The sequence below is a fragment of the Acanthopagrus latus genome, chromosome 3, assembly GCF_904848185.1.
Source record: "Acanthopagrus latus isolate v.2019 chromosome 3, fAcaLat1.1, whole genome shotgun sequence".
In the NCBI taxonomy this organism is placed as follows: domain Eukaryota; kingdom Metazoa; phylum Chordata; class Actinopteri; order Spariformes; family Sparidae; genus Acanthopagrus; species Acanthopagrus latus.
In genome coordinates, this window is record NC_051041.1 from 11,068,039 (window position 1) to 11,082,961 (window position 14,923).

Consider the following 14,923-nt stretch of genomic DNA (forward strand, 5'->3'; position numbering starts at 1 on the left):
AAAAGAAAATGTGGCGATGCATAAAGGATAACGGTTTTGATGGTGCACAATTGCTGGAATTTCCCCGGTGACACACGCAGTTAAAAGCACTAAAATGTTTGGGGACACTCGGCCGTCCTCGGCAGCCTCCTGCCCAGAGGGTTTTTTGCGGTTCTAATTAATTTCCCTGAAGTGACTTTATGGTTTTCAAAGTACTGATTTCTTTGTCTGTCTTTGTTTATGTTGGGAAAGGGATGTGAGTCAGGTCTCCGAGGTGCTGTTCTTACGAAGTCCCCGGCATTCTTGTGTTCAGACATGTGTTGCATATCTGCTGGTCGGTTTGTTTTTAGAGCGTCTTGCCGAGAAGCAGATAAGGGTGGAGAGGAGCTGATGAAATATCTCTCGATATAGAAAGACAAAATGACGTGTGTGTGTGTGTGTGTGTGTGTGTGTGTGTGTGTGTGTGCGTGTGTGTGTGTGTGTGCACGCGCCACTCCACAGTCTTAAATCAGACTGTTTAGTAGTTCTAAGGCTTTCTAAACGATAAACTTTGGAGCTTAATGGGTTACTTATTACTTTGAGAGGGCCAAATGAATCTGCACACATTTTAATTTGTGTCAAGTTCTACTTGGCAAACTTTAACATGTGAATTAGTGCCATAACCGTCTTCACAGAGCTGACCTTTGAGAGTAAGGGTCGACCGATAATTACAAATCAAGGAACCGATATTCATTAGCATTAAAACTTGGGGTCAGAATTTATTCATTTACACAAGCACAGTTCTTAAGTACATTTTTGAGGTGCTTTACTATTTCCCTTTTCTACTACTTCATACTTCCTCTGAACTACATTTATTTCATACTTATAGTTAATATAGACTCATAATGTTTTATTGGTTATAGACTGTTATTTGTGATGTTTTACTGATCAGATAGTGCTGTGGCTGAGACTGTGTGAGAGGTGAGAGCACATGTTTAAATTAGTTCATCGGCAGTCTTACAGTACAGACACCAACAATTAAAAAAAAAACAAAAAAAACAGCCAATCGAATATCAGCTCTGATTATCGGCCAAGTCCAAACTTGGACTAGGCGTGCTTTTGATTGCGTGAACTTATTTTCCTGTTCGTGAGTGAGCTACCGAGCCTGCTTCCTGAAAGTTAGCAAGCTTGTTAGCACTCAGAGCCCCTCCCTCCATCATTAAAACTCATCAGTTACAAAGTAGAAGGAAGTCTTGAGAGTTACTGTGGCCGGCTAGCAAGCATGTTCCAGGCCGGCTAACTTGTGAGCAATTAGCAGTTGTCACCGACGGACGCTGCCAAGCTACAAGATGCAAACATTTCACAAAGGCACACGGATGAGTCTCACTGTGCCATTTTCTGGTTCGAGTTTCCTTCCCACAGAGAGTAAAGAGTGTATGTGTTTTTTTTTTTTCCTCTCCCTCTTGTCTCTCCTTTTCCTTCTCCGTGTTTTGTTCCTCAGCAGTGTACAAAGTGGATGGCCTCTGTGAATTGAGGGGAGGTCTGACAGCGTGGAGAAGGTTGATTGATGGCTTATTGTGCAGCCGGACTCGGCTAGACCGAACTGGTTAGGTTGTGACCCTGTTTTAGCCCTGCGCCCTCTAATTTTCTTCCCTTTTTTTATTTTTGCCCTCTTTTTCTTTCCCTCTCTCCGCATCTTACCTCCGTTACGCCTGCACACACTTGCTCAGACGCACACAGCATGTAAATACACATGTATGTTCAGACTATTAACACACTTCCTCTTTGTGCTTGCTTCTCCTCCACCCGTCCACCCCCCCGCCCTTCGCCTCCTTTGCTGCACTAAACTCATCATTGTTGCCATCATTCATTCTCTGCTGTTTCCTTTCTTCCTTCCCCTGCCCACTTTGTTTTCTTTGTCACTGCTCCTTCAGGACAGGTTTTGTCCCATGAGTCAGTTCATCAGGTTTCATTTTACAGCCTCTATTCATTCAGCCTGAAACACTGGCCACTCTCAAGAAACTCTCCAACAAAACGACCCTAATAGACAAATCCAACGCCACTTTTGATTTTGCTGAATTTAAGGGCTCACCGCGCAGCTCTTGCCAACTGGCGAAATCCGCTCGCGCCTGCGATTCAACAAATTCATGGGAGACAAAGTTAGCGTAAACGCGTCGAGGCTCACTTGTTTAAACTGTGGTTCAGCCTGTTTTTCGCCTACAATGATTTTCTGCTTCTATTCTCCACACAACCATAGTGATTTATGGTAATTATCCATCTTTGGGGTCATCCATCAACTGGTTGTTGCTAGGCGATGGGAGCAGATGTTGTTTAGTCGGAGGAAGCTCCACTGTCAGGGGCAATGCAGGTGAATTCCGAAGACTATGAAGAAAGGATGAAACCTTTGTCGTTTAGTCAGCTTGTTAGCTCTTTGATGCATTCTTAAGATAAAAACAGAACCCCCACCTGTCAAGTCATTGTTACCCTTGATTGAAAAACAAGCATAAAAGTGTAAAACAATACAACAGTACAACAGTTTATTAAATATGAATATTAGTAACTTTAAACTCAAATGCAAACACTGCATAACGACAATCTTATGGACGATTAAGAGACTGACAATATTTGCTCTAAAAGAATCTGTTTAACAAATGACATCTGTCTGATGCAGCCTACATCGAATCAGCGCTTGGCATTGGTTGAGTAAATCTCACTCACATCATCTTTAATTAGCATTAGTAATGCTTTATCTGTACTTTGCCTGAAAACAAACCAGATGGTTTGAAATGTCTGTGCAGCACCAGAGCGGTGTTCGATCGTAGGTTGTTGGGGGGGGTTTGGCAGCAGAGTCGAGCAGAAAAAGGCTGGAATCCACGGTGCCGATGATCTAATGGCTGTTGTTTCATCTCAGAACAAGCAGGCACTGACAGTTCATGGAAAAGGTGATTTATAGACCACAGTCACTGTCATGGCGTGTCAAAACGGGCTCACGGGAGAACTGAACAAACAGGAAGAAATTGAAAGAAAGAAAGGAAAAAAAGCGAGTGAGAAAAGGAACAAGAAGAAACCTGCTAAGCAAATCAAGAAACTGGAGGTTATTTTCTTCAGAAAAAAAGATGCAGTTCTCCAGATTTGCTTCTTTCTTTCTTACATCTGATCTACTCAGTGAGCTGCCATCATTTTGGTCTCTCTGAATCACACGTACTGTACTCGCGGTGGCCTAATGAAGCTGAGCCAGAGGTAAAATGCACTGCCTATGTGACCCATTTAAAAAGGCTATTAGCATAATATGAGTTCAAGTAATTGCAAATTACTCAGAACATATGGGAAAGCCCTCAGGGCTGTCAAAAAGTTTAGGAACAGGTTATTTAACTCAATTTATCGTCTATGAAGAATCCAAAGCAATGACACAAAACTGTTTTGTGGTAACAAAGAAAAAAAAAACTGAATGTTGTCGAGCGCATGTAGCAGCCAGCATGACGAGCAGACCACGCTGGCTGTTGTGTTTTCCCCAGCCGGAAAGACTTGTGGAAGCTGAGAAGGTGGATTTGTACGACACACGAGCTATTAGAAGCCCCGGAGCTATTGTGCCATATGGTGGACTATTCCATGTGGGTTAGTAGAGGATGGGGCGGGGGGGCTGTTAGGTAAGCTTTTACATGTCCGGTCAGGCAAGATGCGAGTTAAATTATGGCTGATACATTATCAGACAGTATCTGTGGCAGCACTCATGTACGTAGCTGCCTGCTGTGGGAGGTGGCTGGTGATACAAACACACTCTTGAATTTAAACCCTGCAAAGTTTCTAGTCACTACAAAGACAAACACCTTGATTGATCTGAATAGTTCAGCTGACAGGGGTAAATCTAGGAGGAATTTTTAATTTTTTACACAATGTTGGTCTAAAAATTACTTACCCGATGGCAACTTTTCACGCAGGATTGGATACCACTTTATAATACAGTACGATTCACAATTTGCGGTGTAATTCTAACTTCTATTTAAATGTAGGTACATTAATTAATAGATAATAAGCCATGCCCTTAGGCGTATAAAATAATTGTTTTTAGAACCATTACAAACACATTCATTGAGAGTTCAGTCACTTTCTACTCAACCCTGTGCCGACGGAAAATCGGGTGAAATTTTGTAGTCCACAAAACATTTCTGCACAGCGTAACAGCATGGCAGCATTACCCAAGACAACTCAAGTAGATGGGAGATTGTAAAAAATCAAAAGATTGTAAGAAATCAAAATAACTTTAAATGGCTATGTTTGTATTTTTGTACTTACACCTTTCATTAAGCCACAACAAAGTGCCAGGTTGTTACTCTGATGAACCCCATAAGTACTTTATTAGTACATGATTCATATAGCGATGTTTCTCTGTTAATCACAGGCTGTGTTATGAAGGGTTGCCCGGAACTGTATGAAAGGCTGTGTGGGTCTGGTACTAGTCTCGAGGCTGAGAGGAGACTGTCTGCTTCGCTGTGTGTCGTCCACAGACTGGTCCAAAGAGAGTGTCAGGTCCTATGAAACCACAGCCACAACTATTCCAGAGAGAGAAAAAAAAGAGCCAGAATGGAGAGGACGGGGGAGAGCAGAGAGAGACAGAGATTGCCTGACATACTAAGCATTACCATAATTGGCTTTTCTACATGATAGGACAGAGGAAATAATAATGTCATTTTATTTACAGCCTTCTCTCTGCTGAAACACACACACACTCATGCACGTCGCGCAGGTCAATGACACACACTGATCAGGCCTGTCCAAAGCCATCAGAGGTGAGTGGCAGGGAATAGAGGGGCCGGTGACAAAGCGAAACGGGAGAGAGAAATAAGACTGCCACGCCAGAGCTCCCATTTTGAAGGGCCGCTAAACGGTGTGAGGGAGCCTTCGGCGGCCGCTCCCGCTCTGAAGGCAGCGCTCGGCCACGCAGGGTAAATCAGCGGGGTGAAAGCTGGCGGAATTGGACATTAGCACTGCAAATGAGAGCCAGGATTGCCCTCTTCTCTGAGACAACATGAATAAATGAAGAAGGTTTAGAGGGGAAAATGTGTGTTTGGTGTGTGTGGGCTGAGGGGGGCGGGGTGTTGTGTTGATTGTGCCAGTCCCATGTCGTACTCGAGTTATCTCACCCTGTCTCATGTTATCTCTCAGCGCCGGTCAGGATGTCTGACACCAGCCAAGGGTCGTCAGATTTGTCTCTAAATAAAAACATTTTGTAATATTTTGCGCTATTGGGCAGACTTAATGTAACTTGGAGTTAAAAATGAAATCAGGATTCTTTGTTTTAATCCAGCAATGGAACAGCTGTTGTGAACTTTCACGCAAAGTTCGGGCTATGTTTTGTGTAAAATGTTTGGAACCAGTGCTGACCTTTGCCCTTGAAACCAGGACAGTACTGTTTTTGTATGCCTTACATAGACAAATATAAATATAACTATAGAATTGAATACGTATAGAAACAGATTAGGAATTACCCTTTGTTTGCCATGGACCCCCTAAAAACTAGAAAACACTTTCTTGATTAATTTCTTGAACAATAAACAAGCAAATTTGGTCTTCCTGCACAAATAAAAGATAAATAAATGGTGGTAACCTCTTCACCCTTTTTTTTTAAAGTTTGAAATCTGTACTGCTCACACATCCAATTTAACTTAGTTTTTGTGGGAGAAACGATGCGTATGCCATGACTATAGCCATTGTTACAGCCTCAGGCAATTCAAAATAAATCAGGAAATCAACATTGGACTGTACATCTAAGTGAGGATATTCACAATTATTTTGATACGCAATTATCCTGATAATAAAACACAGTCATTGTGAACTTGTTTGGAGTGTCTTTTGTGGTGATCGGCATTCATATCTTTTCTAGTCCGATCCCTAGTGGAAGATAATAGAGATTATTGAAGAATAAAAGAACATATCCTTCATTCATTTGATTAAAGAAGCCAAACTCTTCAGATGTTACATCTCTTAACAAAAGCAGCCACACATTAACTTCGATCAAACGTGGCTCAGTCTTAAATTGGCGTGTTTGTTGGTAGCCAGGAAACAGTTTTCTCAGCTGTTCACTCAGCTCAGTCGCATTTTCACGAAAAGCACATAAAGCGAGGGGTGTGTGTGTGCGTGTGTGTGTGTGTGAGAGAGAGTGAGTGAGAGAGAGAGAGAGAGAGAGCATGAGGGGATGTCCTACTGTGGTGTCACCTGTCTGCAGCAGGAAATCCTGGACTCTGGGCACAACAATAGTGACAGGCTCCTCTCCAAACGCAGATGGCTTCGCTTTCCCCCCCTGCCAGCCACATTGCAGCCCCGCATGCACCTGACACACTGTGACACTTGACACACACGCACACACACATACACAAGTGATCAGCCACACCTATCTTACACACCTACAAACTGGCACACATTGTAAAAATGTTGATGCTTTCTCCCTCCTGATATCTCGGACTTAGTTCATCGGATGCTGTTTAACTTGGTTCCCTGTCATGTTCTGTGAGATAGGTGCACGCACACACACACACGCACGCCGATGCACACACACACCTCTTGTTCGCTGGCCTAAACACATCTTTTCTCCTCTCTTTTCAAAACTTCCACTCTTCTCCCTATCCTCCCTGACAGCACAAAGTGGGCTTACGTTTTTGACTGACAACCACAACAGACACCTCTCCCCCACTCCTCCCCCTCCACCCCCATTTTAATCCCCTCCCTATCCCTCTCTCCCTCCCTCTCCTCTTCCTCTTTTGTTCTGAGTGACGCTCGAAAGCCGCCGTGTCAGCATCTTTTCCATCTCTGATTGCCTTATTAGCCGGCGGTGGCACCCGCAGCTTTTCTGACACAGATGGTGAAGGAGGAGGCTCGAGCAAGGGGGAGAAAAAAAAATGGCTGACTTGTGTTTGTTGTTGTTGCTTTCCCCTCCCACCTCTTCTCAGGCTTGTTTGCGTGGACACTGACACCTCGGGCTGACACTGACACACTCCTGACACTGATGCCTGTCAAGGCAACATACGGAGGATGGCAGGGAAAGACTAGAATTTAGTGTTAGTGTGCTTTCCGTGTGTGTATGTGTGTGTTTGTACTGCTGTAAGGTTTCTCTCACTTTGTCAGCTAAGCTGCTTTGTCTTTAGCTGCTCTGACCACATTGACTTTGAATAGGTACAGTTTTGCATTTATTTCAATGCAGTGGGCTGCATCTTGGTCGGAGGAACGAGACAGGTTGAAAGAAAGCAGTGCAGCTGCATTTGCAAAAGGTTAAAATCTACTAATTGAGTCACTAACTCAAGTGAATGATTTCACCAAAGCCTGCGTATAATTAAGAGCTTACAGTAAAGAGCAAAGCCAGCGCAGGAATAGTTTCATAAGAAAGGCTGTACACGGAGCATGCTTTTCTCTCTCTCACTCACATACACCTTCATACACATGCAAGGCGGAGAGTTGCAGCTGTTGGACCTCCAGCTTTTCCCAGGCAGCAGTAACTGGCACCTCACAAACATCAGGTATTATGTCCATTCCGATTATGGGATAGAGAGCTACATGCTGTTTGAAGCTGACAGCACATCTGCCTCCTCACTGGAGACTGATTCTGGCACCTCAGACAAGCATCTTACGAGGAATGGATTGGGGGAGCTGCCTTAGCATATTTAACCCTCTATTTCTCCCTCTCCCTGCCTCTCTGTGGTATTTCTGTTTTCAGGGTCAGGTTAGTCAGTTAGTCTGCTTTTGTAGGAAATTATTCCTTTTCAGTTCCTTAAATTATTTATCTTTATCACCTGGAGATTAAAGAGAAGAATAATGCAGATTTTTTTTTTTTATTTTCAAAACAAATGAAAATCTTAGAGAGTGGGCAGCCATTTTCCATTGATACTATAAATCTCTCTCTGGTCTTTTTTAAAATGGCACACTTGAAGCTGTGAGTACTCAGGGAGCATAGGCAGTAACAACACAGCTTGTCATGTCCACTGGCCGTTTCCTAGCATCACGCTGTGAGGACTTCCACAGCCGATGCCAAGTTGACTCCAGCCAACCATGGCTTGGCAAGGCTGATGCAACTGGCATCTTCCTCCACTATCTCTTACTTGTGAATCTATAGTATGTGTGGCATGTTGGAGGAGTAGAGCAAATGATAGTCAGGAATAGATTTTTTTGTTGCTATAAAGCAGCAAATTTAGTCAATGAAATACTCTGCATAGGCTGCTCTGGTATCTCAATTTGCTGATGAAGACTTTCTTTTTATACTTGATAAATATACTAAAATGCGTGTTCATCTTACTAATTCAGCTTCTTACTCAGTATATGTATGTGAAGGCAACATCAGAGAGAGTCTTCACCACAGCGATCAATGTGGGATATTTTCCTTTTTCCTGATTTCTTTTCATTTGTGAAGTGACAAAAACATCTTCAGTTCTACTGTAAAGTAGCAGATCTCACCACATGATTAATCATTATTGTCTACTCGCAGAATTTTCTCTATGTGTAATTTAAAATTTTGCTTGTTTTTTAGTTTTTTAAACTAAGGAGAAACATTTCTGTTGCTCATCTCTGCTCTCTACCCTTGCTGAGCTGTAGTGTTCAATAGCTTCATTAGGCAGTGCAGTGAAGAGGACTATCTGTCATTGTCAAGATATGGCTATTTGCCACTTTATTATCACAAACGTGTGTCCTCTGCTGGGACTATTGACAAAATCTCTTTAGGATTATTGCACATACTGCCTTCTTGGCGTAAGGGTGGTGGATGCATAATTGGTTTCATACAAATACAAATATATATATATATAAATAAAAAGTATCTAATGTCACTTTCCCTCTTTTTTTGTGTTCCAGCTTATGGACCTGAGGATGAATTTAAAGTGGATAAAAATGATGAAGAGGAACATCTGCAAGATGACGGCCTTTCCCTGGATGGTCAAGATGCAGACTATCTTTTCAATGATGACGAGGACGCAAGAGATCATTACAGCTGCCAAAACTCTCCACTCAGCAATGGCACTAACCCAGACGCTGGGTATGCCTCTCCGCTCAGCACCACCAGTGATCAACTGGTGGATCTTAAAACCACGTCCTCCTCCCGTGATCAGGACAAGGTAAAGGAGAAGCTAGGAGAGACAGCAGAGTCCATCAATGGAGTCTCATTACAGGACAGTCTGGCACAAATGAAAGCCGTCTATGCAAACCTGATCTCTGATGCCTCCTGGTCCAGCATTGCTCTGGATATGCTTAAAAGCAAACAAGGGAACAATTATGCAGCTAGCAACGGAAATGGGAGCAATCACAAAGGGAACAATGGATTCCTGAACAGTCACAGCCCAGTCAGCATCCATTTGAAGAGCAGATGTAGCACTAGCAATGCCTCAGCCACTACTAATATTACCACCAGCAGCACCACCACCAGAACAGTGTCCAGCAACAGCAACAGCGGCACCAGTGTAAGCTCTGGCAGCACAGGAGGATTAGCCTATGACTGGCACCAGGCAGCGTTGGCCAAAACCCTACAGCATACCCCATACCAACTTCTTCCTGAGCCAAGTCTTTTTAGCACCGTGCAGCTTTACAGGCAAAACAATAAGCTCTATGGCCCTGTGTTTACAGGTGCCAGCAAGTTCAGGTGCAAGGACTGTAGTGCAGCCTATGACACTTTGGTTGGCCTGACTGTGCATATGAACGAGACGGGCCACTACCGAGATGACAACAAAGATACCGAGGATGACAGAAGCAAGAAGTGGTCCAAGCCCCGTAAGCGTTCTCTGATGGAGATGGAGGGCAAAGAAGATGCCCAGAAAGTTCTTAAATGCATGTACTGCGGCCACTCCTTTGAATCCTTGCAAGACCTCAGTGTTCACATGATCAAAACAAAACACTATCAGAAAGTGCCTCTAAAAGAACCAATGCCAGCCCTCACCTCAAAGATTGTTCCCCCAACCAAAAAAAGAGCATTTCAAGACTTAATGTCCCCGAGCTCGCCAGAGTCGGTCTCATCCGGTATACTCCTGGGAGAGTCTCCTAAAGACCAAAAAGTGGCCAATCCTTATGTCACTCCAAACAATCGTTATGGTTACCAAAACGGTGCCAGCTACACATGGCAGTTTGAGGCACGCAAGGCACAAATTCTCAAATGCATGGAATGTGGCAGTTCACATGACACCTTGCAACAACTGACAGCCCATATGATGGTCACAGGGCACTTTCTTAAAGTAACCAACTCAGCCTCTAAAAAGGGTAAGCAGTTGGTTTTTGATCCTGTTGTAGAGGAGAAAATTCAGTCAATTCCTCTGCCACCGACTACTACACGACTCCCAGCACCCAATGGGAAGTCACAGCCTGGCTCCCCGTTGCAACCCGCCAGTCCCAATGAGGAAGATGAAGAAATGAAAGATGAAAAGGCAGAGGAAGAAAAAACAGAAGCTGGGGAACCAGAGAAGAAAATAAAGGAGGAGAAAGAGGACCCTCCTGAAAAAGCTGAAAAACGAAAGGCCAGGTCTTATCAATATCTAAGAGAAGAGGACTTGGAAGAGGCACCTAAAGGTGGTTTGGACATCCTAAAATCTTTAGAGAATACAGTTTCAAGTGCAATCAGCAAGGCCCAAACTGGCACACCAACCTGGGGTGGATACCCCAGTATTCATGCTGCTTATCAGCTCCATGGATCCTTGAAGTCTAACTTGCCTTCATGTGCACAGGTTCAACCATTGTTCAGCAGCAACAGTTTGAAGGTACTGTCCTCTGATTTAGGCACTCTGGTCCATTCACCAGATAGCCCCTCTCCACCTCCAAGTCAAAAGAGCAATGTGCTGGCCATGGAGGAGCTGGTTGAGAAAGTGACTGGGAAAACTTCAATAAAGAGTGAAAAAGAGGAAAAACCTGCAGAGAATAAGTGCAGGTCTGCAAAGTCCCCATTGCCAAATCCTAAAGAGAAACGGGCCTCACCGAAGCCCGAAAACCTCTCAAAGGCAGTGAAACATACTGCAGTGGAAGTGCAAACTGATTCGAGAAGTAAAGAAGGAGAGCAGGCAGAGAGCAAGGTAGAGTCACAGATAAAGAGCGAAGTTGATTCACCAAAAAGGCCTGTAAGCAATGGTTGCAGTAACCTGAGCATCATCACAGATCACTCACCTGAGCAGCCACTTGTCAACCCCCTCAGTGCTTTGCAGTCTATCATGAACAACCACTTGGGAAAAGCTGCAAAGGTGACCACCCCATTCTCAGACCCCTTTGCAATGCTCTATAAGATCAACAGCAACTCTGCCCAGATGAAGTCAGCCGAGCCTGTGATTCCAGACAGCGGTGATGATGATCAGCCCATGGACTTGACTAAATCCAAAAACGCCAATGGAAGTACACCCAAGGGTATTTCTACGGCAAACAACAATGATAACAGCAAACAGGTTTTCAAAAGTTTCTCACAGTCTTCATCTCCTCCTCTACGGGAGAATGCTTTGATGGATATTTCCGACATGGTTAAAAATCTGACTGGCCGTTTGACGCCAAAGTCGACAACCCCTTCTTCCATATCTGAAAAATCAGACATGGATGGCTGTACTTTTGAGGACAGCTTGGAGGAGCTGTCTCCCATCCAAAGACGGAAAGGCAGACAGTCGAACTGGAATCCCCAGCACCTCCTGATACTCCAAGCCCAGTTTGCCTCCAGTCTTAGGGAGACTCCTGATGGGAAGTTTGTGATTGCTGACTTGGGACCCCAGGAACGGGTCCACATCTGTAAATTCACTGGTCTCTCCATGACTACTATCTCACATTGGCTGGCCAATGTAAAATACCAATTAAAGCGGACAGGGAGCACAAAATTCCTCAAAAATATTGACTCTGGCCAGCCTCTGTTTTTGTGCAGTGACTGTGCTTCCCAGTTCAGGACTCCCTCCTCCTACATTCACCATTTGGAGTCGCACCTTGGGTTTACCCTGAAGGACCTCTCAAATCTTTCCATAGATTTAATAGATCAGCAAGCAGTGAGCAGAATAGAGGACAAGACTTTCTCTGGACTTACAGAAGAAGACACTGGCTCAGTGTATCAGTGCAAACTGTGTAATCGGACATTCATGAGCAAACATGCAATTAAATTGCACCTTTGCAAAACACATGGAAAGTCACCAGAGGACCATCTTATCTTTGTGAAAGAGTTGGACAAACAATGAAGTTAAAAGCTGATAGCATGACAGATTACTGTTGCACTATTATTCTAAGCTACAATCTGTCATAACAGATAGTGCCACAACTGTATTAAGCATTGTTATGACACACATTGTAACGAAAAAACATGGTAGCTTTAATACCACATACTGTAATTATTCAGTTATCCATAAATGACAGGGCCTTGCATTGCAGAGGCTCAAAGCTGCATTGTAAAAGTTGAGTTTTTGGTGACATAATCGTACCAAATTGGTGCAGCAGCCATGGCACTATGTAGTCACTGACTGATTGTTGCTTTCCTAATGCACTGCATCTTATCTGAGCCTTTGGGAAATGTCCATCTGTTGTTTTAAAACTGGACCATGCTCTTATTTTGATCACTGTTTTTGAATGATTTTTTTTTTTTTTTTGAGATAAATATATTTCAACACAACTTGCATATTATTTATGGACAGTCTGTGCATGTTTCTATGTAAAACAGTGAGCATATTGTGTCTAATGAAATTTCAACCACGATGAGAAAACTAATCCCTGTTCAACAAATTGTGGATATAGATGTTTATATGAAGGTATATGGTTATAAAAGTAGCCATGTGAATGATGATGTTAAGATAATTTCAGCACTTTAAGGAAGTGTAAATTGATGAAGAAGTGTAGGGTTAAAAATGACAACGCATCACCCTTTTCAGTTTTTATTCCCTTGATCAAAATGGAAATTTAGGGGACTAACTATTATATTGTTTTTGTATTTGCCATTGAATCACAGAAATTCTTACAAACTGTTATTCGTTTCTCTAGTAACATATAAGTTCCTGGTTGTTTCAACATGTACAGTATTTGCGTTAGTAGGCTACCAATTTTATTATTGTGAAGCTGCAGTTGTAAAATTAATGAAGTTTAAAACTTATTGTATGAATAATCAGCAAGTATGTATACATGTATGTCAGCATATCTTGCTCTTTACAGTTCAACATTATTTGTACTGTGTGCATTTTTATAATGTTATTTTCTAGACAAATACGGGGGGAAAATGTATAAAACTACAGAATATTGTCGGACCACAACGTCCTTTTTCAGTGAAGAGTAGGTCCTTTAATGCGGTTTACATAAAATGACAGAACTTTACTGGCATCTGCTCCGATGCATGGTACTGTACATAACTTTAAAAAGAAATAAATTGTCACCCAATTAATAGATTTCCAGGTTTTATCATCGACTTAATATTCAGAATGGCATTCTTTTATCCTCAGTTGTAAAATAAACTCCATGTCCTGGATTGAACTGGTGTTTGTTTGAGTGATTTTGGGCGAGTGTGAAATAGTGTCAGACTGTACAAAGACTGAACTTGGAAGACGATATGTATTCAGTTCACCCTTGTCAGTATTGCTTCAATTTTTTTTTGTTCTGTTGTCTTTCATCAAATGTACATTTGCAGGTTTTATGAATGTTTTCATTCCTGATTTAACAGACAGTACATCTACTGCATTTAAACTTATCTGACATTTTCTAAAATCTATTCTTTGATGCTGTAAGTTTAACATGCTCAAAAACATATTCAGCTTATGTTTTTTATATAAAAGTAGACTTACAGGTGCATTATGTGGTTTTGGAAATACAAGGCCATAATACACACTAACTGAATAAACAAGATGTCAGAGGGAAATAAGGTCCCCAGAGCGCTGTGTGATGCTGGATAGGTCCTTCAAATACGATCAGTATTTGAAGGCAGCAGGAAGTGCAGTAAGGAAGATTTCAGTTTGGTTTTTTTTTGCTCCAGAAAATTAATGAATGGGGAGTTTTCCCTCCTGAATAGAATTTCTTCCGCAAAAAAAAAATGTATTCTGCCCCAGGCTTTGGCGAATACGGTAGTTAAGCATTGCAGTTGCATTTTACTACTGGTTGGCACAACAAAATATTACAGAAATACCGTCCAATTCTCTATAATATTTATATGTTGAGCCATGGAGCCTCTCAGATTTTTAAAAATGTAAACCGAAGTGGTCATCACGCGGGTAGAATGCCCTTGATCCGGCTTTTGCTGAAATGTCCAACCAACTTTCTACTGTCCTGTACTACGGATCATAATGCAACCCTTTGTGACAAGCACTCGTACTCTGACTTTAAGACTATTTTCTCAATCGGGGGCTCAAAGGGGGTCGAGTCTGATCAGTGTGCTGTACTTTCGGGCAGAAATAAGAGGTTTAATTCCATCCACTTCCTGACGTTTTTCCGTCAGGATCCATTGTGATGCACCAAACAGAGCTAATTTTTTGGTTGGCTTAATTTGGGCAGACGCAGCAACAGCCACATCAAATACGATACATTTTTGTCCTCAAAGGGAGGGGGGGGGGCTTGCCACACAGCACTCTGGACATCGTCCAGGTCCTACTGAGGGAGCAGCAGCTTTGCCACTGTGAACCACAGCTCCTCTTAATCTGAGCAACTTCTCAAGTATGTCTGAACTGCAACAGGTTAAAGATCCTCTCGACTTGATCAGCATGCCGGGTCATGATTTCCAAGTGTGATATGGCTACCTTCTCCTCAGGGGTCCCTTGGGTGAGGATGATAGCAGCTCCTTCCAACCAGTCCCTTGCTCTGTAAGGGATTGCAGGAGTCTGAATAGAGGAAGCCAGCTAAAGGTTTTCAGTTCACCGCTGCAGCGCTGAGGATAGAGCGAGATGAGCCATCTTTCGGCTGACGGATTCAGTTTATAACATTGTCTAACCGACGGAGGCTTATCCAAAATTTGACACTTTGCTAAAACAAACTTTGATATTTAAAGTTAAAAATAAAGTAAAAAGTTGAAGTTTTATAG

At 42.7% G+C, this 14,923-nt stretch overlaps 1 protein-coding gene across 6 annotated transcripts in view; it reads left to right on the plus strand.

Annotated features, from left to right (window-relative positions):
* tshz1 (teashirt zinc finger homeobox 1) overlaps positions 1-13,547 on the plus strand; it is a 159,407-nt gene extending 145,860 nt beyond the window's left edge. For all 6 annotated transcript variants that reach the window (XM_037093307.1, XM_037093306.1, XM_037093308.1 and 3 more), the window contains one exon: positions 8,791-13,547. In XM_037093307.1, the coding sequence (XP_036949202.1) occupies positions 8,791-12,113 (3,323 nt within the window). In that variant the 3' untranslated portion in view covers positions 12,114-13,547. The remainder of the gene's footprint in view (positions 1-8,790) is intronic.
* Positions 13,548-14,923: the final 1,376 nt, after the last annotated feature.